The 25,635-nt window shown below is 43.6% G+C and overlaps 1 protein-coding gene across 14 annotated transcripts in view; it reads right to left on the minus strand.

The window, feature by feature from the left end:
• Positions 1–25,635, minus strand: part of PDE10A (phosphodiesterase 10A) — a 605,978-nt gene that overhangs the window by 20,022 nt on the left and 560,321 nt on the right. For 13 of the 14 annotated variants that reach the window (XM_045008718.1, XM_045008721.1, XM_045008723.1 and 10 more), the window contains 5 exons: positions 24,830–24,972; positions 23,156–23,239; positions 19,576–19,726; positions 14,178–14,333; positions 2,551–2,723 (listed from right to left, as the gene is read on the minus strand). In XM_045008718.1, the coding sequence (XP_044864653.1) occupies positions 2,551–2,723; positions 14,178–14,333; positions 19,576–19,726; positions 23,156–23,239; positions 24,830–24,972 (707 nt within the window). The remainder of the gene's footprint in view (positions 1–2,550; positions 2,724–14,177; positions 14,334–19,575; positions 19,727–23,155; positions 23,240–24,829; positions 24,973–25,635) is intronic. The other variant, XM_045008714.1, reaches the window with a different exon arrangement.

Here is a 25,635-nt window from a genome sequence, read left to right on the forward strand (position 1 = left end):
GTAGGAAATATGAGCAAAATGAAGATCCTTTCATACTTATGCAGAGATATAAACATTAAGTAGTTAAAGGATATCAGTGGTCAGGCAGTCTCATTTTTAAGCAGTAATATATGTGCCCACTCTAGGATGAGTAAATTTAGCCCAGAGTTTATTTTCTATTAATTTACATAATGGCACGTCTACTCTTGGAAATTTACCAAAATATCTATTTTGTAATAATTATTTCAGAATTGATATTTTGGTAAATTTCCAAGCCCTCAGAAGGACTTTTCCATTCCTGGGACATTCTCAGGGGTGCCATCAGGAGGATAATCCACTTTTGTTGTTTTCAAAGAGGGCTTGGGAAGCAATGGGGAAAAAGGAACTTGCTGCCTTCCCTGAGCTTCAAGATACTACCATGATGGGTGCTATAAGAAACCCTTCAAAATAGTCAAGGTGGAAATATAGTTATTCTTTATATGGTCAGGAAGCTTGTTCCAGAGTGTTTTCCATTCAAGTACCAGTTTTGCATCAGTGTAAGACATACCAAGGGACTGAAAACTGGTCAAATGGTGGGATTTTCTACAGGAAACTCTCTCTCTCTCTCTCTCTCAATTATTTCGAAAAGTTTTGTCAGACTGTGCTATTTTGGTTTGGAGGGATGGAATGTGTCTATGTGTGGTGCTTTTTTTTTTTTTAAATAGGTATTTGGGCCTTTGTAATTCACAGGTATTTGTAATTAAGGACATATATTGGAATTGCACATTTGAATTGAGAAATTATGATAAATATATATCATAAATGTTTAATGTGATTATTGCTAATGACAATTAAAATGTTATAAAGCACAAAAATATGAATAATTTGAAATATCCTGAATTAACTCTCTGAATTGGTTTAGGGTAACTGATTAGAATCTGAGATACTAGGAGAAAGCAGGGGCTAACATATTTAAATACCTTTTTACATGTCACAAAAATGCTGCATGTTCATATTGTGGATAAGTAATGATCATTCTGTTATATCCTCTCAATACATGATTAAAAATACTTAATTAAAAAACTGCATCTATCCTATTTTGTTTTGTCCAGAAGTATTAAATTTCAAAGGTTAATGCAAAATTGCTTTAAGTATATATTTCTGAGTTTAGTTATGTTGAAAGGTACTTGTGATCTTTTGTGCTTTCAGCTGATCAAATTCTGAAGTACTTGGCACAAGAGTCCATTCTCCCCTATACCGGATATTTTAATATGGTGTAGTGGTAGTGCTCAGATTTTCATTTTGGTATGGATGAAAAAACATCCCATACAATCCCTGTGTTTTGCATACCCAAAAGTAACAGATTTCATCCAACTCACTCTGTCAAGCAAAACCTTAATAGTGACCTCAGCAATCTTAAAGCAGAGTAAATGGACTGTGTGGCAGTCAGATGTGTCAATCTGTTGATATAAGAGAGTATGAGATCACCATCAAGATTTGGCATGACAGACCAAGCTGGATGAAGCTGGGGTATGTACTGCTTTTCAGTATGTGCTGGAGGTAGAACAAATGTCTTATAGAGTGTGGGGTGGGTTATGTGAAAGTGGCAAAAGAGATTGGAGACTTTTCCCTTAATTTCTTATTTTCATGCTTTCAAGGATTTAGGTAGGTGATGTGAATCCTGGTGCAACTTTCATTGTCACAACACTTAGTTTTTGTTTAGGCATGCAAGTGTGAATGTATATTATAAAACCTGATGTTTCTGTGGTCTAAATCTTCTCTCACTAACCCTGGGTTTCCAACCAGTATAACTCTACTGATGTCAATGTAGCAACTCATTATTTACATTGGCATGGGAGGAGAATCAGGCCCTAGGGCTAAAAGTATTTTTATATTAACTGTATGAATAGGTAATTACCACTAAAAGGATTAATTGATTTTAACTAGAGTCAGATCGGGAATTTAGGCCCTGATCCTGCAAACACTTATGCATGTGCATAATTTCACAAATATGCATAATCCCCTTGAAGTCAATGAGACAGGTGTAAAGTTAAGCACGTGTGTAAGAATTTGCAGAATTGGGGCCTGAGTTACTAATGAACTCCTCAATAGGAACAGTTTGAAGGCTATGAAATGTCAGTATGATAGATTTAAACAAAGTATCTGAACACTGTAAATTGCCTTTTTATATCTGGAATACTATATTTGTGCATATATATTTGGTCTTAGAGCTTACTCTGTGTAAAGCAGGGTTTCTCAAACTGGGGTTCAGGACCTCTCAGGGGGTTACGAGGTTATTACATGGGGGGGGTCGTGACCTGTCAGTCTCCACCCCAAGCTCCACTTGGCCTCCAGCATTTATAATGGTGTTAAATTAAAAAGCGTGTTTAATTTATAAGCGGGGGGGGGGGGGGTCGCACTCAGAGGCTTCCTATGTGAAAGGGGTCACCAGTACAAAAGTTTGAGAACCACTGGTGTAAAGAACAAGATATTGTGTGCATGGTAAAAAATCTCATCTTAATTCTTCTTTATTGTCATTTCCAGAAACAAGGCTCTTTCTTCAAGTTATGAATGTTTGCTTGTTTGCTTTACCTATGTGCTTGGTTTTTAAGGTTTAAGGCTCCTGTCTGATGCAGTTCTTCCAGCTGTTTTCTGTTTCCAAAGTACAGGGCAAGGTCTGTGGCAATGATGGCTTTGCGGATGATCTCCAGGACCTGCTCATACTCGTTGGAGCTCAGTTTGGAGAAGATATTGTGCCCTTCCAGCTATGAAAAAATAAAAAATAAAACCAATAAAAAGCACAAGCTCTAATTTTGAAATGATTCATGGAGGATAGGTCCATCAATGGCTATTAGCCAGGATGGGCAGGAATGGTGTCCCTAGCCTCTGCTTGCCAGAAGCTGGGAATGAGCGACAGGGGATGGATCACTTGATGATTACCTGTTCTGTTCATTCCCTCTGGGGCACCTGGCACTGGCCACTGTCAGAAGACAGGATACTGGGCTAGATGGACCTTTGGTCTGACCCAGTAGGGCCATTCTTATGTTCTTCTTATTCCTATATTTATTTATCAGTTTAGAAAAGTTTCACAGCCCGCTAGGGATTTTTGTATTTTATAAATGAAAACATGAACAGCATGAAACGTGCTTTGATATTTTCTTTTTAAAAGGTTAACATGGAGCTGTTGCTATGATTGAATTGCTGCTCTGTGTTTAGGGTTCAAAGACATGCATACGTTAGACACCATCTCTCATAATACTCCATTCATAGATCCCTGTTTTTTGCTGTAATTCGTCCTACCGTGATTAGCCCAATCCATAGTCATTAACAAACATAGTATCTCTATTATGAATCTTAAATCTTCACTCCATTGATCTTTGCACTCTTCATTTCCACAAAGTTTACAAATGAATTTACATTGTGGGCCAAAGTTTAAAAATTAGGAACAAATATCTGCATGTGTCTAACATGTACACAAATAACACATGTGCAAGTTCAAACCAAAGATTTGGGCTCTCACATTGTCAGATGTGTGGATAACTGGGCATTTGCCCACCTTAGTACCTGAACTGCACACAAATTAGGCACTTGAAATATTTACATGTATCTAACTTAGAAGATCTAGCCCTGCAACCCTCCCTAAAGATCTGGCCTGATGCTGGAAGGTGCTGGGTACCTACTGTCAAGTACTGAGTGCCCCTCCAGCCCTGGAGCTGATGGTTCTCAGCACTTCTCAAGCCCAATGTTTGCTTGTTTGGGGTTTGTTTGTTATTTAAACACTCCTTTCTCCTTCTAAGTGGAGAAAGCTCTCTGAAGGTAGAAGAAATTACTCGGCAGAAATACATTTTAACAAAACGTTTCCCAGCAGTTCTACAAAGCACTCCCACTTACAGCTGGCTTGGGAGCCTGGGATTCCCAGCCTGATCCAGAGTGCTGAGATGCCACTAGCCTGGCAAACTGGCTTGGGATTTCTTCCTGAAGATAACAGGAGTGTTTTAATAGTGCACAGTGTATGCGCAATATTTAATATCAATAAAGAAATATCTAGTTACTGTAAAAGACGGTTACTCACCGTAGTAACTGTTGTTCTTCGAGATGTGTTGCTCCTATCCATTCCAGTTAGGTGTGCGCGCCGCGCGTGCACGGCATCTCGGAACTTTTTTACCCTAGCAACTCCGGCGGGCTGGCTGGGCGCCCCCTGGAGTGGCGCCGCTATGGCGCTGAATATATACCCCAGCCGGCCCGTCCGCTCCTCAGTTCCTTCTTGCCGGCTACTCCGACAGTGGGGAAGGAGGGCGGGTCTGGAATGGATAGGAGCAACACATCTCGAAGAACAACAGTTACTACGGTGAGTAACCGTCTTTTCTTCTTCGAGTGATTGCTCCTATGCATTCCAGTTAGGTGATTCCCAAGCCTTACCTAGGCGGTGGGGTCGGAGTGAGACGTGGCGGAGTGTAATACCACGGAGCCGAAGGCTGCGTCGTCTCGAGACTGTTGCACCAACGCGTAGTGGGAGGCGAAGGTGTGGACCGAAGACCAGGTGGCCGCTCGACAGATGTCCTGGATGGGGACATGGGCCAGGAAGGCGGCCGACGAGGCGTGCGCTCTCGTGGAGTGAGCGGTGAGGCGGCATGGTGGCACACGAGCAAGCTCGTAGCAGGTCCGGATACACGCTGTGACCCAGGAGGAAATCCGTTGAGAGGATATCGGCTCGCCTTTCATGCGGTCAGCAACCGCTATGAACAGCTGGGGCGAGCGCCGGAAGGGCTTAGTCCGCTCGATGTAGAAAGCGAGCGCCCTGCAGACGTCGAGGGTGTGCAGCTGTTGCTCCCGAGGCGAGGCGTGCGGCTTCGGGAAGAACACCGGGAGGAAGATCTCCTGGTTGAGGTGGAAGGCTGACACCACCTTTGGGAGGAAGGCCGGATGTGGTCGAAGCTGCACCTTGTCCCCGTGGAAGACAGTGTATGGCGGACTAACCATCAGAGCGCGGAGCTCAGAGACTCGCCTCGCTGATGTAATGGCGACGAGGAAGGCCGTCTTCCAGGAGAGGTAGAGCAGGGAGCACGTGGCTAAGGGCTCGAAAGGAGGACCCATCAGCTTGGTCAGCACGAGGTTCAAATCCCAGGTCGGGGCAGGACGCCGCACCGGCGGATACAAGCGGTCCAGGCCTTTAAGGAAGCGGGAAACCATCTGGTTAGAGAAGATGGACCGACCTTCCACAGATGGACGAAAGGCGGACACTGCTGCCAGGTGAACTCTCAAGGAGGAGACCGCAAGACCTTGCTCCTTAAGGTACCAGAGGTAGTCCAGGATGGTAGGGACAGGGACTACGAAGGGATTAAGGCCTCGCTGGTCACACCAGAGCGCGAACCGCTTCCACTTCGCCAGATAGGTGGAGTGAGTGGAAGGCTTTCTGCTCTCTAGTAGGACGTGCTGAACTGCCGCGGAACAGTCCCTCTGTGCGTGGGTCAACCACTCAGGTACCAAGCTGTAAGATGGAGGGACTGTAGGCTCGGATGGCGGAGTCTGCCGAAGTCCTGAGTAATGAGGTCCGGCCACAACGGGAGGGGGATGGGATCCCGAACGGAGAGCTCGAGCAGCAGGGAGTACCAATGCTGCCTCGGCCAGGCCGGAGCTACGAGAATGACGGTGGCTCTGTCCCTCCGAAGCTTCTGTAATACTCGATGGACGAGCAGGAACGGAGGGAAGGCATAGAGGAGGTGATCCTTCCAGGAATACAGGAAGGCATCCGACAGGGAGCCCGGCGCGTGACCCCGGAACGAGCAGAACAGGTGGCACTTTCTGTTCGCTTTGGATGCGAATAGGTCTACTTGGGGAAACCCCCACCTGCGGAAGATTGTGTGCACGACGTCGGGACGGAGAGACCACTCGTGGGAGAAGAAAGACCTGCTGAGATGGTCGGCCAGCGTGTTCTGTACTCCCGGAAGAAAGGACGCTTCTAGGTGAATGGAGTGGGTCACGCAGAAGTCCCACAGGAGCATCGCTTCCTTGCAGAGGAGGGAAGAGCGGGCTCCGCCCTGCTTGTTCACGTAGAACATTGCTGATGTATTGTCCGTGAACACTGTCACACAGCGGCCTTGCAGGTGGGTGCAGAAGGTGCGACAGGCCAGACGGATCGCTCGCAGCTCGCGGACATTGATGTGCAGAGCGAGCTCCTGGGGCGACCACAGGCCTTGGGTGTGAAGATCGCCCAGGTGAGCCCCCCAACCGAGCGCTGAGGCATCCGTGGTCAGAGTGGCGGACGGGCGAGGAGGGTGGAACGGGACTCCCGTACAGACAGTCTCCGGGTCTAGCCACCAGTTGAGGGACTCGAGGGTTGGCCTGGAGACTGTGACCACCATATCGATGGGATCTCGATGCGGCCGGTACACCGACGCGAGCCAAGTCTGGAACGGGCGGAGGTGAAGCCGCGCGTACGCGGTGACGTACGTGCATGATGCCATGTGGCCCAGGAGGCGGAGGCAGGAGCGCACCGTCGTGGTTGGGAAGGAGACGAGGTCCTGGATGAGGGAGACCATCGTCTGATGATGAGATTGCGGCAGGCAAGCCCGGGCCAAGGAGGAGTCGAGGACTGCTCCGATAAACTCCACCCGCTGCGACGGGATCAAGGTGGACTTCTCGGTGTTGATGAGAAGACCGAGTCGTCGGAAGAGGGACAGTATGTCCGTCAACTGGCCCATCACCAGCTGCCGAGACTGCCCGCGAACCAGCCAGTCATCGAGATACGGGTAGACATGTATCCGACGACGGCGGAGGGCTGCGGCAACCACCGCCATGCATTTGGTAAATACCCTCGGTGCGGTGGAGAGCCCGAACGGCAACACAGCGAATTGGTAGTGGGCGTTGTTGACCACAAACCGGAGGTAACGTCGATGGGGAGGATAGATTGCGACGTGGAAGTAGGCATCCTTCATGTCGAGGGCGGCAAACCAGTCTCCCGGATCCAGAGAGGGAATGATGGTCCCCAGGGTGACCATGCGAAACTTGGGCTTGAGCAGGTACTTGTTCAGCTCACGAAGGTCCAGGATAGGACGTAGCCCTCCTTTCGCTTTGGGGATGAGAAAATAACGGGAGTAGAATCCCCTGCCCCCCCTGTCTTGAGGCACTGTTTCTATGGCACCCACGCTCAACAGAGTCTGGACCTCTTGTAAGAGGACTTGCTCGTGAGAGGGGTCCCTGAAGAGGGACAGGGAGGGTGGGTGGGAAGGCGGGGGCGAAACAAACTGAAGGCGGTATCCCGACTGGACTGTTTGAAGCACCCAGTTGTCTGTTGTTAATTGGGACCACGCCGAAAAGAAATGGGAAAGGCGGTTGTAAAATAAAGGGGAAGGATCCGGTAGGGAGAGTGATGGGCCGTCCTCGAGCGTCCCATCAAAAGGCCTGCTTGGCCCCCTGAGGGGCCTTGGAAGAGGCCTGGCCTTGGCTACGCCTATTGCCGGAAGGACGATGGCGATTTGTAGCTGGTCGCCGGCTATTATACAGGCGGTAGCATTGTTGGTTGAAGGACCGGGGGGGTTGCTGCCGGAAGGACCTGCGCTGCGTTGCCGGCGTGTGCATCCCGAGGGTGCGGATGGCAATGCGGCCGTCTTTCAGGGTCTGGATCCGGGAATCCGTCTTCTCGGAAAATAGACCCTGCGTGTCAAACGGCAGGTCCTGCAGTGTATATTGCACCTCCGGCGGCAGGGTGGAGGACTGTAGCCAGGCGATGCGCCGCATCGTCACGCCGGAGGCTAAGGTCCGAGCTTCGGAGTCCGCAGCGTCGAGGGCGGCCGTGATGGAGGACCTAGATGATCTCCTTCCCTCGTCTAACATCGCCGCGAACTCCTGGCGGGAGGCTGTTGGCAGGAGCTCTGTAAATTTCGCCAGGGACGCCATGATGTCGAAGACGTACCTGGCGAGGAGGACCATCTGGTTGGCGATACGCATCTGTAGTCTGCCAGCGGAATAGACCTTACGGCCTAACAGGTTCATACGTCGCGCGTCTTTCGACTTGGGCGCAGGGGCAGGTTGGCCGTGCCTCTCCCTGTCGTTGACCGACTGCACGACCAACGAGTCCGGGGTCGGGTGAGTATATAGATACTTGTAGCCCGTGGGAGGGACAGAGTATTTGCGCTCAACCCCACGGGCCGTAGGAGGGATGGACGCAGGCGTCTGCCAGAGTGTGGTGGCATTCTTTTGAATCGTCCGCACGAATGGCAATGCCACTCGCACTGGAGCCTCTGACCCAACGACGTTCGTTATGGGGTCCTCGTCCTCCTGGACCTCCGCCACCGGGAGAGCCATAGCCGTCGCCACACGGCGAAGTAGGTCCTGGTGCGCCTTCAAGTCTATCGGCGGAGGATCCTTGGTCGACGCTCCGGCCACCGCCTCATCAGGTGAGGACGAGGAGGATAAGCCCTGGACGACCGCCTCCGACGATGGATCTGCTGCCTGCTCGTCAGGAGGGTCGGGCTGCGCGTGCCCCTGGGGTTCAGGCGGTATGGAACCCGCGCCTGGTGGCGAAGGGGCCCGTCGGCTGATTGTCGCCTCTGGAACCCTGCGCTCGGACGCCGGAGCTCTCGGGGGGAATGACACCCCCCTGAGCCTCATACTGGGCCCAGGGAACCCAGAAGCACCACGGCTGTGCCCCCTGAGGATGGCCCTGTGGGGTAGGTGGCAGGTGGCCGTAGCCGTCTGTCCCGGAAGCGACCGACGCGGGGCGGGATGGCCATGGAGGTGCCGAGGCGCTGACGGAGTGCGCCGCCGAATAAGGCAGTCTGTCCCCGGACGGCAGCGAAGATCGATGCTGGTCCGCTCGGTACCGGGATGGCGACCGGGAGCAACGTCCGTCACGGTGCCGGGAGCTCGACCGGTGCCGGGAGCTCGACCTGGAACCGGATCTGCGGTGCCGGGAGCGGCCGCGCGAGTCGCGGTGCCGGGAACGGTGCCGGGACGGAGACCTCAGCTGGAGCCGACGCGACGGCGACCTGGACCTGGTGCGACGCCGGGAGTGCGACCGGTACCGCGATGACGAGCGGTACCGGGACTGCGACCGGCGTCGCGACGGCGATCGGTACCGCGACGGCGAGCGGTGCCGAGATCGCGAGCGACGGGACGGAGATCTGCCATGGGACCGGGAACGTGACCGGGAACGGGTGTGCCGTCCATGTCGTCTGTCCAGAGAGGGCGGCCGGGGTCATTCTGGCCGGCTTTCCCGCCGACACGACAGCCCGCACTGGCGGTGCCGGGGGCCGGAGGCTCGGTGCCTCTATGAGATGAATCAGCTCACGCGCGGAAGAGAATGTCTCCGGCGTAGACGGCAGCCGGGGCTCAACCACGGTCGGTACCGGGAAGCGTGGTGGCACCGGACTCGACGGCCCTTGCAGCGCCGGAGTCAAAGGCCCGGTGCACGACTTGTGCACGGCCACCGCGGGGGCCGCAGGTGGCGCAATCGTTTTCGCCGAGTCCTCAGCGCGGGCCTTAGCAAGCGCCTTCGCCAGCTCGTGTCTTTTTGAAGGTGAGAGCGAGCGGTGCCGGGTCTTCGTAGCCGCCTTCTGAGGCTGCGGTGCCGCCGGTGCGCTCTGCACCGAGGAAGCTCGCGGTGCCGGCGCGGACGGTGCCGGGGGCTGGAGCGACGCTTCCATCAGGAGCTGTTTTAAGCGGATATCCCGCTCCTTGCGAGTTCGTGGTTTGAAGGTGGAACAGAGCGAACACTTATCTGTTCTATGTCCTTCGCCCAGGCAACGGAGGCAGGCGTCGTGCGGGTCTCCGACGGGCATAGGCCTCTGGCACGATGCGCAGGGCTTAAAGCCCGGTGCTTTGGGCATGAGCCCCCACCGGGGGAGGCAAAGGGGGAAACCCCCCCTTAACCTTATCTAAACACTAACTATCTAACTAACAGAACTGTAAAAACTAATCACTAAACTAACTATGTACAAACAAGTAGCGAGAGCTAGGGTTGTGGAGGACAGAGAGCACTCCACAGTTCCAACTGGCCGTCACGGGCGGAAGAAGGAACTGAGGAGTGGACGGGCCGGCTGGGGTATATATTCAGCGCCATAGCGGCACCACTCCAGGGGGCGCCCAGCCGGCCCGCCGGAGTTGCTAGGGTAAAAAAGTTCCGAGATGCCGTGCATGCGCGGCGCGCACACCTAACTGGAATGCATAGGAGCAATCACTCGAAGAAGAATAAGGTTATTGCAATTTGATTAAAGTGCCCTTAATAAAATTTAATTAATAGTCATTAGCAGATGCAATTTCCTCTTTCAAAATGAAGTTAGGTATAGTACTTTCATGTGTGTATATTTAGGGAAAGGCATCTTTGTTTAAGAATGAGCTGACTTATGAACTAGAGAGAATAAATGTCTTACACCATGGAGACTATGGCAACATGCCATGCTTCATGCCCTTTCCATTTTTGCTATCATTAAACCATATGTAATGAACAATATCCATATATGGTGACTGCTAGTGAAAACTACACCATATAATTAGAAAACTCTGCACTATCCAATGTTTCTCTCCTTTTGGAAACAATTAATTTAAGGTCTTGCTAAAACCCAGAGGGGGCAGGAAGGAAAAAGGATGAACTAGCCAAATCAAGGTGCATATAAACAGAAAACATTAAAAATACATTAAACTTGGATGTGCTTCAACATTTCATTGCCACTTGTGCAGAACATAACCAAAGTCTCCCTGCCTTTTGTCAAGCATTATCCATAAGGATAAGTTGTTCTAAAACAATTTCGTATTGGTACAAATAAAATAGGCTTGTTTTTGCCCATCACCGGGAATGTGAGCTTTATTTTACAATATTTTGCTTGGACAAACATATTTATTGTGAATAATGAAGAGAAAAAACAATCCATTTGTGTCTCAATGTTCCTTTGACAATGTCCCAAGTCATGGTACAGGATGTTTCAAGAAACTCATTGAAATCCATCGTCAGCATTCTGGTGCCAGACAGTGTTTAGCAGAGTTCTCCTAGTCTGGATTTTTGGCATTTATTTTTTTCCTACTCTTGCTGCATGATTACCATTAATATGCTCCATGTTCTATTACTAAGGTTATGCAGTGGAATAACACCACAGGGTGTGCAGTAGGCACCTTTTAGGACCTCAGAAGTTACAATATCAGGAACATTAACATGACCAGATGGTTATGACTGTTTCTGCACACAGTATTAACCTACAAGAACTAGTTGCTTTCTTATGTACTAATGGAAGCTGCCACTTTGGGTATGCCATTTATGTTGCTGAACAGTATGTGGAATGCATGCCTGCTGATAAGATTTGATTCTTTCCATGATCAGCTAAAACTGGTAACTAGAATCCTCTATATTTATACCAAATAAGTAGGGCAGTCAATTAATCATAGTTAACTCAAGCAATTAATGCAAAACAAATTAACTAGATTTAAAAATATAGTCACAATTAACCACAGTTTTAATCACACTGTTAAACAATAACAGAATACCAATTTAAATATATTATAAATATTTTGGATGTTTTTCTATAATTTCAAATATATTGATTTCAATTACAATACAGAATACAATAGTGTACAGTGCTCACTTATATTATTTTTTATTACAAATATTTGCATTGTTAAAAGATAAACAAAAGAAACAGTATTTTTCAATTCATCTCATACAAGAACTGTAATGTAATCCCTTTATCATGAAAGTGCAACTTACAAATGCAGAATTATTTTTTTACATAATTGCACTCAAAAACAAAACAATGTAAAACCGTAGAGCCTACAAGTCCGCTCAGTCCTACTTCTTGTTCAGCCAATTGCTAATACAAACAAGTTTGTTTACATTTATGGGAGATAATGCTGCCCATTTCTTATTTGTAATAAATAATAATATATGAGAGCACTCTACACTTTGTATTCTGTGTTGTAATTGAAATCAACATATCTGAAAATGTAGAAAAACATCCAAAATATGTATAATACATTTCAACTGGTATTCTATTATTGTTTAACAGTGCAATTAAAACTGTGATTAGTCACAACTTTTTTTTAAGTATCAGAGGGGTATCCGTGTTAGTCTGGATCTGTAAAAGCAGCAAAGAGTCCTGTGGCACCTTATAGACTAACAGACGTATTGGAGCATGAGCTTTTCCACGAAAGCTCATGCTCCAATATGTCTGTTAGTCTATAAGATGCCACAGGACTCTTTGCTGCTTTTTTAAAATCTCATGATTGTGATTTTTTTAAAATCATTTGACAGCCCTAAAAATAAGTATGGCATAAATCTATGTTTATGACGGTTGAAACAAATAGCTATAAAGTTCTAATTAATGTAACATTTTTATTATTACTATTTTTACTGCTGACATACAAGGCCAGATCCCTCAGCTCTTGTTGGTGCTAGTCTAAGAAGGTTCCCTGATCCTGGGGCCATCCAGTCCCTAGTGCAAAACAGAGCAACCTAAAGGTGACCATTTTGGCTGCCAGTATTTTAGCATACACAGTAGCATCCTGGCCATGTCCCATTTCCCAAAACACCACCCTGTGCCCAACTGCCAGGGCTAGGATGTGGCACAGATGGTGGATCTGTACAACTCAGGGATTCCACCATGCAGAGGAAACCCCAAATAGGCCATTACAATACTGATTTAAGTTTGCTTCGCACTGCCAGAGTAGCAAAGAAGTCTTAATAGGGCTGAGTTTCTTGCTCACTGTATATAAACTCATTTGAAAAACAAATATTAAAAATCTAATGCCATATTAACACTGAGGGACTCATTTTCACCCTCCTAAATGAAGGAACATTAGGAGTTAAGGCTTACATTCTGTGAAGGCTTCCATGTATATGATTCCTAAAAATATGAATCTCAAGATGTGCTTATGAATGTGATACAGAACATGTGTTTTTATGAATAGCTGATAAGATATTTAAGAAAATAAATAAGCTTCCCTTGAAACACCAGGAAGAGAAAAAAGTTAGCAAGGGATTAGAGACACATTACCATGAAAAGGGTGTGTATAGGGAATATGCACACCAAAATGAAAAGCAGTGAGCACAGAAATCATAAAGGACTAGGAGCTATTTTTGTAGCTATGAGGTCTCTCTCTTTCCAGTTCAACAGCAGTTTATTTTTAATGAATGACAAAATACTTATCACTAAGTTTAACTTTCCTGAAATTGGTTAGCACACTCTTAGTAGGTTTGTATTAACTCAACACACAAAGGCACTACTACTTCATATTATGGACCCACTGGCATACAAGATTTAATATTTAAAACAGTTATTTTTAAATCACAGAAGAAGAAGAAAGCATATGAAAACAAACTATTATGTACATTTTTCCATGCACGCCAAAAATTATGTTTGCTCCTAGGTATAAAGGATTCATGCACAGTTAAAGCCACGCATTTAATTCTCCCAGGAATTTATTACAGCAGATTACTAAAACTCTGAAATAGACTGAAACAAAAGACTAATAAGCACTGTTGCCAATTCTTGTGATTCTATTGTAAGTCTCAAATTTGGTCATTTTAGGTATGTCTACACTATAATCCAACATCTGTTTACCTGTGCCAGAATGGCTAAAAACAGCAGTTCAGGTGCAGTGATGCGGACTTTAGTGCGGGCTGGACCAGCACCCCGGGGACCCAGGGTACCTACTTGCATTGCTAGTCCATGCCGTGGCATCTACCTGCCATTTTAGCCATGTTAGTGTGCGTAAAGACAACGTAAGCCTACCTGAGCTGCAACCACATTTCAGAGTGCAGTGCAGACCTACTCTTTCTTGAAGCATCAGCTGCTGGAATCATCTGACAATATGGGAGTCTCAGGGAATTTTTCATTTAAAAAATAAGTAAGTTTCTAGGCTTTCATGGCTAGAGAAAAAAGAATCAAAACACGACCCAAGTGCACCCCAAAGGCTCAGAAACCAGACAGCAAATAAAAAAACCTCAATTCTTTATATTTTTAAAATCTATGGATTTTTATGGAAATCTCAAAATTTTGGGGGAGGGAGTGATTGACTCCTGATTTTTTTAACACTTAGGATTTGCCAATAGTGGAATACAGGCTTGCTGTAATAAACTGTGGCCACATCTCTTGCACATATTTTTATTTTCTAGACTAGCACTACAAATCTAGTAATGAAATTAAACATGCTTAAAAATAGCTATTAAGAAATGGTGAGTCGACTACATTCACTATTATGATTCTAAGCTCTAGTGCATTCAGTAATCCTACCTGCAGAATGGCCACTGTCTGGGAGAAGTGGTGTTGCTCCATAGTTGAGGTGGAATAAAGAGCTGCCAGAGGGTGATCAAATTTCTGAAGGTAGCTGTTGCTGTAACCCCTGTGATCCAGGTCATGACACAAGCATGCAACTAGGAGACCTTTTCGCTAAAGAAATGTGTGAGGCAAACACAAAGAAAATGTAAGAAATGAAGAGATGCATTGCCTTGCCTCTAGATTTCACTTTAATCTCTTTAAATATTGTACAGTCACACTACAATATATAAGTTAAAAAGAAACCAAATGGCAGTTTGTTCACTCTATGCAATGGATTTTTGATTATCTCAATTTTCCATTTTATTAGTATGACTGTTTCAGGTTTCCTGTTTAAAACATGTTTTCCCGGTATTCTAAACTTTACGTAGTTGTCCATCAGATGCACAGACTATAGCTTTGTTTTATCACAGAAGTTACACAGAGTGTAAACATATTTGGCCAAATTGTTCTCATTAGATACATGAACTGAGCTTGACCTTCTCACTTGCGTGTGTGTGTATCAGCTACCTGCCCCCCGATCCACTGACGAGTTACATTCTACACTCAGCCTGAGCTCTGCTCAGACACATTAAAGGGGGAGGCATGAGAGCTGGTTATTTCTAGGAGCAGAGCTCATTTACGCCAGTAATGTAAGGTCCATCTTATACCAGCAGAGAATTGGGAGTAGAGAGGAGCAAAGTGGATTTAGCAGACCAGAGAGAATCCAGCCCAAAGATTCTGTGGCCTGGAAGGGATCATTGTTTATTTAATGGGATTTAACAGCAACATAACAAGCTAACCTTGTTTTGTTTTTTATCACATTTTTTAAAAAAAATTGGTCTGTCTGTTCTTAAATTACAGGACAAAACAAGGATGCTAATTAGTTTTAGATTATTTTTCCCATACAAGTTTCACAATGATAGTACAAAGAATTAAATTTTTATATTGCAGGCGCTCTCTCTACCATATAGACAAATTGCATTTGATAAGAGTTTTTAAATAAAATCCTTATTTGAACTAGAACATCAGTGTCAAGCTCTGGGGTGCAATCCAGACCAGTGAAGAGTTGTGTCACCTTTTACCCTGGGACCCTGAGTGCCTTGCTACTGTAGCTCTTTGCCCAGGACACCCACAACTAGCAACAACCATGAGCTCTATTGTCTACGCATTGGGCAGCCCTGATCCAAAGCTTTGGATCCTGGAGCTTGCCTGCAATGCCAGACATCCACTGCTCTCCACCAGCCTTGGTTAACAACTGGGAAGGTGATGCCACACTCCACTCCAGCCCTGAATTTTCCCAAAACATATGATCTGATCCAATCAGAGGAATGTTAAGGTTCGTTGCTCCTTTAAAGGGTCACTATCCAACAGTTGTTATTTTAACTGGAGCTCCCAAACAGTTCAGTTCAAACACAGCATTGGATTGGTACAGATTAAAAATAAAGCAAGTTTACTTCATTCCAAAGAGATAGATGCTAAGTGTGTACAAGTATAACGATTAAAGCCAGAAATGGTTACAAGAGAAATAAAGATCAAAATGATTTCTAGTAATTAAAACTTAACAAGCTAGACTTGGTTCAAGGTAAAATCCGCACCACGGCTTTCCATCAAGATGGCTGATCAAACCCACTGGTCAGGACCTATCCCCCAAAATCAAATGGTTGGTACCTTTGTCTTCTTAGTAACTACCTTCTATCATAAATTGCAACATGAAATGAGACAAAGGCAGATGTAGACGGGGAGGGGCAGAGTTGAGGAGGGTCTTCAAGGATGACAATTTTTATTATTACATGTGCGAGGTGCTTTCCAAACACAGAGGATGAGAGAATCTGTGCATTTAATAGAATATAATCTGACTACTGAGGATATTCGGAACCCTTTGTTTCCTATGCTACCAGGAAATTAAAACAAATATTAAAAGATTATTTCGCCATATAAAAAAAAGAGAACAACAAAATAACTGGAGTCACTTTGCAGCGAGGAAGTGTAGAGATTAAGAATTATCTAGTTATGACCCAAAAGCTAGAGCAGTGGTCCCCAATGCGGTGCCCGCGGGCGCCACGGCGCCCGTGGGGGCATCTTAATGCGCCCATATCCTGGACCCCGGGAGAGCACCCGCTGAAATGCTGCCGAATTTCAGTGGCATTTCGGCGGGGACACCTCTTGATGACGCCATTTGCCGTCGACAAGTGATGTCATCGAGAAGCGTCGCTCCCGAATTTCGGCGGGGACACCGCTCAATGACGTCACTTGTCGACGGCAAGCGGCGTCACCACCGAAATTCGGCACCATTTTGGCGGGTGCTCCACCGCCACAGTGGTCCTTCGTCTGGCACCCGCCAGATGAAAAGGTTGGGGACCACTGAGCTAGAGGAATACTTTGTCTCCATTTTCAGTAAGGATGCTAATGTAGAATATCGGGGCAAAGGCAGGATGACAAATGGGTGCGAGTAAACAAATGCAAATGGTCTTATTTAAACTCAAACAGTTTCATATGTTCATGTTGTGGTGACTGGCTAAGCTCCATCCCAGAATATTGAAAGAATTTGCAAATAACATTTTAAGTCTGGTAGCAAAGATTTTTAATAAATCTGTCAGATTTGGGGTGGTACCATATGACTGGAGAACAGTAAAAGTACTACCTATATTTAAGAAAGGGAAAAAAGGTGATCTGGACAACTGCAGACCTGTTAGACCGACCTCAATAGTATGCAAGGCTTTAGAACAAATTCTGAGATGAAAAATCATTAAAGATGTGGAGGCAAATGAAAAATGAGATACAATGCAACATGGGTTTACCAAAAGTAGGTTGTGTCAAACTAACCTGATATCTTTCTTTAACTGATATCTTGGAGCTAAATAAAGCCTTTTATGGATATCACATGGGAAATTATTAGTTAAACTGGAGAAAATGGGGATTAGTACAAGAATTGTAAGGTGGATGAAGAACTGGCTAAAGGGGAGATAACAGATTCACCTAAAGGAGAACTATTGAGCTGGACGGAGGTTACTAGTGGAGTTTCTCAAGGATTGGTGTTGGGACAAAATGTATTTAACATTTTCATTAATGACCTTGGCACAAAAAGGAGGAAGTACTAATACAATTTGTTGATGACACAAAATTGGGAGGCATTGTCAATCCAGAGGAGGATCAGAATGTGATACCAGAAGAACTGGATGACCTTGAGGACTGCAGTAACAGAAATCAGATAAAATTTACTAGTACAAAGTGCCAAGTCATGCAATTAGGAGCTAACAGCAAGAATTTCTGTTCTAAACTGGGAAATCATCAGTTGAAAACAACAGATGAGGAGAAAGACCTGTGAGCATTAGTCAACTGTTTGATGACCATGAGCCATCAATGTGATGGGGCAATGAAAAAGGCAAAGGCAATCCTAGAATGTAACAGACAAGGTATTTCTAGTAGAGATAATTAAAATACATTTATTCATGTCTAAATTAGTGATATCGTAGCAGAATTTTTGGAAGGTTTCTTGATCCATTGCTAACTTCAAGCACTCAGCCACTGACCTCCCAGGGATCTGCTGCACACCATCTACACACCTCCTTGCTGGTTGTCTGCTACTGCAATGACCTGCCACCATTCCTTCCCATAATAACTTTCTCCAGTTAATTTCCATTTCTATGCCTGATGTGATCAAAATTCATAAGTTTGCACCTGCTGATATCTGACAGCAGGGTCTGCTTCTCTCCAACAAGGAAATGTAATCAAAAGGTGGAAGAGTTGAATCATTCAGGGAAGGAAACTGGAATCCACCCTCTGTACTTTCGTAGAGATAGGGAAGTATTAATGCCATTGTACAAGATACTGGTAAGACCTCATCTGGAATACTGTGTACAATTCTGATTGCCCATGTTGGAAAGATTAATTTAAACTGGAATAGGTGCAGAGAAGGACCAATAGGAGGATTAGGGGAATGGTGGATCCATCTTACGAGAGAAGACTGAAAGAGTTTGGCTTGTTTAGTTTAGCAAAATGAAGGCTGAGAGGGGATATGACTACTCTCTGTAAATACATCTGGGGGTAGGCACTAGGGAGGGAGAAGAGCTATTTAAACTAAATGTTGGCACAAGAACAAATGGTTATACATTGGCCATGAATAAATTTAGTCTGGAAATTAGAAGATTGTGTCTAACCATCAGAGGAGTGAGATTTTGGAACAGCCTCCCAGTAGCAGAAGTGGGAGCAAGCAAACTAGATTTAAAATTGAGTTTAATAAATTTATTAATGGGATTATATGACAAAGTTGCCTACGATAGCAGGGGACTGCACCCAATGACCCAGGGGGTGACTTCCAGGCTTATGATCCTCTGAAGCAGGGGAAGAAAATTCCCTGTGAAATACCACTGCATTTTATAGTGAAATTTGTGCAAAAAAAAGTATTACATTATGCACTGACTTCAAATGGGAATTTTGCATGCATATAGAACAGGATGTGTTTTTTCTTTTTTACGTTGTTAACCGAAATACCACCCAAATGAAATGTATTTTGGGCAAAGAATCTCTCTCTAAGACCAAATTATTTTTGTCAAAGTTCTGAGAGGTTGAAAATATATAAATAAACCCAACCACCTCCCCCCGCTCCAAGAAATCCCCACACCATCCAATACACACTTGTAAATCTGAACCCTAGAACTGTTGTCTTGAGGATGGAAGAACTCCCAATTTAAGAAATACATTTTGAAATCTTATATAGCATGGATTCCATCTAAATCAATTGCTGAACTAAAAACATTTTGTTCTTTCAGATCTGGAAATTATTCCTTGCACAGTATTAAAATTCTGAACAATCATCATCATGCTGTGTAAGAATTCTAATTTTACTTGGCTTAAAGATCATTCTTCATGACTGTAAGCATTATGATGGTAATTTTATCCATCCTGATCTACATCTGAATTGTACAGAAAGCAAGCTTTAACTTAGAGAAAGAACCCCTTTGCTTTAAAAGAATATAGAAGGGCTTTTTTCTTTTACAGAGTTTGCCATTAGAAAGTCAATATTTACACACAATTACCAAACAGTGGCACCAGATATCACATTATTTCCTGTATTTAGAACAGCTATGTGTTGCTGACAACACTGTGTGGCAAGCATGGATAAACGCTGACTTTTTAATGGCAATCACTGTATGGGAGAGTGCCATCTTGAGGACACCACTTTGGTATATAAAGACCAAATTTTATGGAGAAGCCCACAGAGAATAAGTTTACAGAAAAACTCAAAGCAAAACAATAATAGAGGAAAGGTACTGTATGTATTTCCAGGACAATTGACACCTTCCTTCCTAGACAGCAATGTAATTCTGAGCTGAGTTATGAGATTTCATGAGAGTACTATGGTCCCCATGCTTACCTCCAGGTCTGTGAAAAGCCCTTGGTTGTTCTGAAGTATGGCATACATGCAATGTGCAACTGTAATTGCATGCTTCCAGTTGTGATAGGGCACACGGCGATAGTTCTTCTTTACAGACATAGTAAAACGACATAGCTTTTCAAGTTCAAAGCTTCAAAGAAAAAATTTGAGAGAGAGAAGAAACAGAATGGAAAAAATGACAATAATTCTAATTCACCCAAAAATAACCCACTCTTTATAACAAAAAATATATGATTTGGTTCCCTTTCTAAGATCTATTAGAATTATGAAACATTTAGATTCCAATAGTCAGAGTATAATCCAAGGTGGTGGTCTGATTTTGGTCTGCCATTTTCTGATACAGTCAATCTTCCCAAGTAACTCTCAGGGTTCATTTGCACAAAACCCTCAGAATCCCTGACTGTTGCTTCCTTAAACAGGTATCTACTGCTAATAATCTCAAGAGAAATAATGAGCTTAAAGTGGACTATGTTTGGCAAGAAAACATAACAATTTCTCCTCTTTTCTCCTTCTTTGATACATGTTTGTCTATGACTCCATTCCAATTGTTGGAGCATGCAGCGGCTCCAGAAATAGTCTCACTGGCTTTTTTATTGGGTTATTGTCACTCTAAACATAATTGACGTCCTCTGAACATAATCCATGTCTCAATCCAGATAGTTTGAGGGGCTATTTTATTTAAGGAAACCTATTTCGAAGCCTGTTTACCTACCATAATTACTTAAAACAGACTGGTGGTCAAAAGAAATTGGAGGGGGGGGGAGGTAGCAGTAAAAAGGATTGCTAAATCAGCATTATGTGATTGAGCATAAGCACGCAGCATTAAGAATATCTACCAGCATCACTGTTTCTGACTGTCAGTGTATTTATGTGGCCCTTGTCAAAAAAGTGTCTGAGTGTCTCACAATCATTAATGGATTTTATCCACATAACACTCCTGCAAAGTAGCACGAAGCAGTATTCTCATTGTTACACAATGGAAATTTAGGCACAGATTAGTTTAAAGGTAAAATTTTCAAAAGCCCCTGCATGACCTGTTGAAGGTCACACAGTAAATCTGTTGAACCCAAGTCTTTGAATTAAACCCGAGTCTCCTGATTTCCAATTCTGTGCTCTTTCAAATTGACCATTCTTCCAACCTATTATCCCAGTTTCTTTGAAACTGGGGGGTTGTTCTGTAGCATGATAATTTCTTCTACATGACATTAGCTAGTTATTATCCTGATACTGTTTGTGTGTCTAAAAATTGAGGTTACTTACTTACTTCAAGATAGATGGTCCCTATCTGTATTCCACATGGGCATGCATACCCACAAGAGGAATATACATGGAGACCAACACTCAAAGAAGAAATGGCAGTTACTTACTGTAACTAGAGGTTCTTTGAGATGCGTGGTCCCTATCTGTTTTCCACTCAAAGGTACGCATGTGCGTGTGGAATACACAAAGGATTCAGCACTCAAAGAAGAACTAAAACTTTGATTCTATATAATAGTTCCTCAATAATAGTTACATTTCATACACAATACTTCACTCAAGTTTAAATGCCTGGATATTGAAATGTATGTCATATGCATGATTACCAACCACATGGTGAGTTCTGCAATATTATGGTTGAACATGGAAAGTTAAGGATGACATGGACACTTTAAGCATAAACCCCTTCCTTTTGGTTAGTGTGAATTGACTGTCTGACCTCATCTGGGTGAGTTCTCTTTGGTTTTGTTGCTCTTTTATATAGTGGCAGTATTAATGTCCTGATTTTACAGTGTATGTGGGCTGAAAAAACAGAGCTAAATGGCTCTGACCTATCATGTAAAAATGTAAACACATTTACTATAAGAAGCTATTTAGACAGAAAAATATAGTTCTTCGTGCTTATTATTTACTATTAGAACATTTACAAAACTTTAGCCTTGCATCAGAAAAAAAGCTGGAGGCATATTGTCTTTCACAAAATGTTTAGTGTTTTTTCTTCTCTTTTTTTAAATTCCAGAGGTTTCAGTCAGACATTTTCAAACATTTGTTAAAAATCTTTGAAATAGGATATTCCTCAGAATAGATACATTACAACGATCACTTCCATTCTGTCAAATACCTGTCCGTGCCTACTTACTTTCAGAAACTACTAAAGGATAGGACAATCACCACCAAAAGCAAAACCACCACAGACAGGATACCTCAGCCTAGAATATAACTATTCCCTCTACTGCTGTGCTCTCGTTAGAGGGCAGCAGTATATTACTTCTCACTGGGAGCAAGCAAGGAATTGTCACTGGGAGTTGCAGCTCTTTCCCTACACTCCCTCTCCGTGGACAGCTTAACAGCTACACTCTACCCTTTACACAAGACTGTGCCAAATGGCATAATTCTAACCTCAATACACTCAGCATCTAAATGCAATGTTAAGACAGTTGCAGACTTTGATTTGGAGAGATAAGAAGCTTTTTTCTCTCTCTATGTATTTTTAAAAACATACAAGAAACTTCAAAATAATAAATATATTTGGATGGGTTGAAGGATGTTAAATTCCAGGCCTCCCAATCTTGACAGTGTTCCTCTGAAATTATTTTTTTCACATCTATTTATTTTTTTTAAATATCTGTGGGCTGAGACTCACTAAGCAAAGTTTCAACTTGGTGCAATTTTTTCCACAGCAAATTGAAACCCCCTGGAAAACAAAATTTAGAAGAAGCAATTTAGGAGTAAATTTACCCCCTATCTCTGGAACCAAAGACTTCTGACATTGGAAACAAGATGATTTTGCTGTGAAGCAGGGTGCTGTATTTAGGAGGGGCTACTGCTCATCCACTTTGCAGCATGGAGGAAGAAGGGAGCAGAGAGGGTCAGGAATGGGGCCAGAAGAGCCATTCATGTCTTCTGTTCCTGTCCACTGTTCTAATAGATAATATCTTTTTAGACACTATTTAAATAATATTTTAATCTAATTCAGCAGCTATATTTTGAAATCCTGGGTAGATGGACCTTAGATCTCCTTTACTATTGAGAGATTACTATTGCAGGGGAGGGATAGCTCAGTGGTTTGAGTGTTGGCCTGCTAAGCCCAGGGTTGTGAGTTCAATCCTTGAGGGGGCCGTTTAGGCATCTGGGGCAAAAATCTCTTAGGGATGGTATGTGGTCCTGCTAGTGAAGGCAGGGGTCTGGACTTGATGACCTTTCAAAGTTCCTTCCAGCTCTATGAGATAGGTATATATCCATTTATAAAAAGTTGTCATCATCCTTCTCATTGAGGAGCAGCAGATGCATTTCCACTCAGAACTGAGCAATGCTGCTGTTTACTCAAAGGGCCGTTGTCCAATAGGAAGAGTTCCCTCACTTGGAACTGAACCCACAACATCCCCAGCCCTACCAGCTGAGGAACAAAAACCAGGCCTGGAAATCCAATTTGCTTACTAGATTCCTGTGTAGATGAGGTATACTATGTTACTAAAAAAAAAAAAATCCAAGCATGAGGAGTTTCATTACAACATTCAGTAAAAGAAAAAATAATAATCACAGAACCAAAATAATAGTGATGAAAAATACTTGTAATTCATACCAGGTTGCACCACAGGACTGGTGGACCATGTAGACAAAAATGGCTGGCCAGACATCCTCATAGGGACCGATATCAAAGTGGTATCTGACAAAAAGAATATTTAAGTTCAGCAGCAGCAAATATCTTTTAATTCTTATTGTAATTAGGCTAAAAAGTGCTAGATGACATACTCACCTGGCAGCAGAGTCTTGTTTCTGAACATGCACACTATATTGACGTTGTTGACCAGATCCTCAGCTGGTGCAAGTTAGTGTAGTTCCACTAACTTCAATGGAGCTATGCAGATTTACATCAGCTAAGGACCTGGCCCTATTTGCTTAATAGAAATATCCTCCCCTTTCCCTTTTTAAGGGAACTATATCGTTTAAAGAATGTGTCAGAGAGTTCACCAGAATCTTCTTTGTTGAATTAGGATAATGAGGGGAGTTATAATGTCATTCAAAAGTATTCAAATTCAAATTAATCCTTCGCTACAAAAAGCTTTAAGGGTGGCTCATATATAATGAGAAATTCACTGGTGTTTTCAGGGCTGGTTGAAAATCACTTATTTCAAGAACTGGATGCAACTTCCACCAAGTTTCATTTTTGTAGGGAAAAAAAAGAGCTTTTTCTATTTAATAGAAACTAAATTAAAATGTCAAAATTTACAGATTTAATACTGTATTTTTATGCTTCATTAGTTGATGTTTCCCCCCGTCATATCAACAGTCACAGCCTCATGTTGGGAGGCCAGCATAGCAGAGCTGCGTGTTCGTCCATTATTAATTAACCCCTTTCATTGCACCTGCTGTGCTAAAATGTTCTATTTACTTCCCATTGAATCTAACTAAATGTTAGAGTGTCTGTGATACACTGAACAGCACAGCAGGTGTGTCAGATCTGAAGGTAGCTGAATTGTTTGGAAAACGATTACCTATGTTCAGATTCTAAAACAATGGGGGTTTGTGTTTCCAGAAAGAAAGCCTGCCTATATTTAAAAGTAAAAATCATTTTGTTGAGGAGGTGGGTTATATAATATAATTCAACAAAGCATTAGAAAGTATACTGCAAAGAATATCCTACATTAACGCTTAATGCTGAAAACTCCTGAGCACTCCAACAAGCAAAGCACTTAAGCACATGTTTAACTTTAACCATGAGTAGTCCCAGTTAAACTTAAGCACATGCATGCATGCCTTGCTGGATTGGAGCCAGAGTGCTCAACACTTTGCATCACTGAGCTTCTGTATTTTCATATTTTTTTGTGGTTTGCTTTTTATATGATCAGAAAGTCAGGTGTCCCTTACTTGGTTTCTCCTGGAAGCCTCATTCACTACAGGAGGACTAGTAGAATTAAGATAGCAGAGATCCTATGCAAATAAAGCCTAATTAATAGATCTTTTTTCTCTACATTCCTTGGGCTTGATTTACTGTTGCTGTGCAAAATATATCGTTATTTACACATGTGCAAAATGGATGCAAAATGCTTCTACTCTGATTAGGTAACATTTTACATCTGTGTTACACTTACTTTGTACAGATATAACAAGGTGCAAAGCAATTCAAAATCAATCCCGATAGCTTTAGGATGTTTCTTTGATAACAATTTCCACAAACCCTCTGTTGTACATGGAAAATGTATCTTTATGAGCCAAAGACAGGTTATAGCTGCTGCTGAAATGACAAAAGACTCACAGTTCAATTTCTTTGCAGATGTGGGTAGGGAGTGTGCAGTTCATGAGATTTTGCCATTCTTCTGCTGTACAAACACTGTGATAGGACAGCTTCTCCATCGTTACACGATAAATACACTCCGAATGGCGAATTCTGTGGTACATCTGAAAGAACAATTGTTATTCATTAACACTGGACTTCGGTTACAAAGATAAAGCCTGTTTCCCTCAAGATCAAACATTTATTCTTAAGAATAAAGGCTTACATTTTCAACACTGACTAGTTATTTTGGATGCCCTGACCTGACACATTTTATAAGAGCCAGACTTTACGAAGATGGAAACTTAGCGCTCCTGAAAATCAGGTCCTTTCCCTTTAAGGTGTCTAAACCTGGACACTCAAAAAGGTAGCAGCTCTGCAAAGCCTATTTCAATGCCCTTGCTCTGACCTGTGATGTGGGTAGAAGGTGCAGAACTGACAAAGGGTCACACTGCATCCTTTTGCACCACTGCGCTAAACAAGCCACAATTTAGCCCAAAAGAAGTAATTAAAATAACAATATTTTCTATACATTTTCAATCTCCCACTGAGTTTCTCCAAGTAATGTTTTTGCACTGTTGCTTCAGGGACAGCGTTTTTCACAACAGAGAATGGACAAATTACCACTCAGCGCTAGGAAAAAACAAGTTCAATTATATATTAAAAGATTGAAATTCAACTATATTAGGCATGGTATGGATTGTAAGCAAGTAAAGAGAATTATGCTTCATTTGAAGAAAATCCCCAGGTGGAACATGCCTTGAGGGTTCATCCTCTAACATGGTAGA

Source organism: Mauremys mutica, chromosome 3, assembly GCF_020497125.1.
Source record: "Mauremys mutica isolate MM-2020 ecotype Southern chromosome 3, ASM2049712v1, whole genome shotgun sequence".
In the NCBI taxonomy this organism is placed as follows: Eukaryota; Metazoa; Chordata; order Testudines; family Geoemydidae; genus Mauremys; species Mauremys mutica.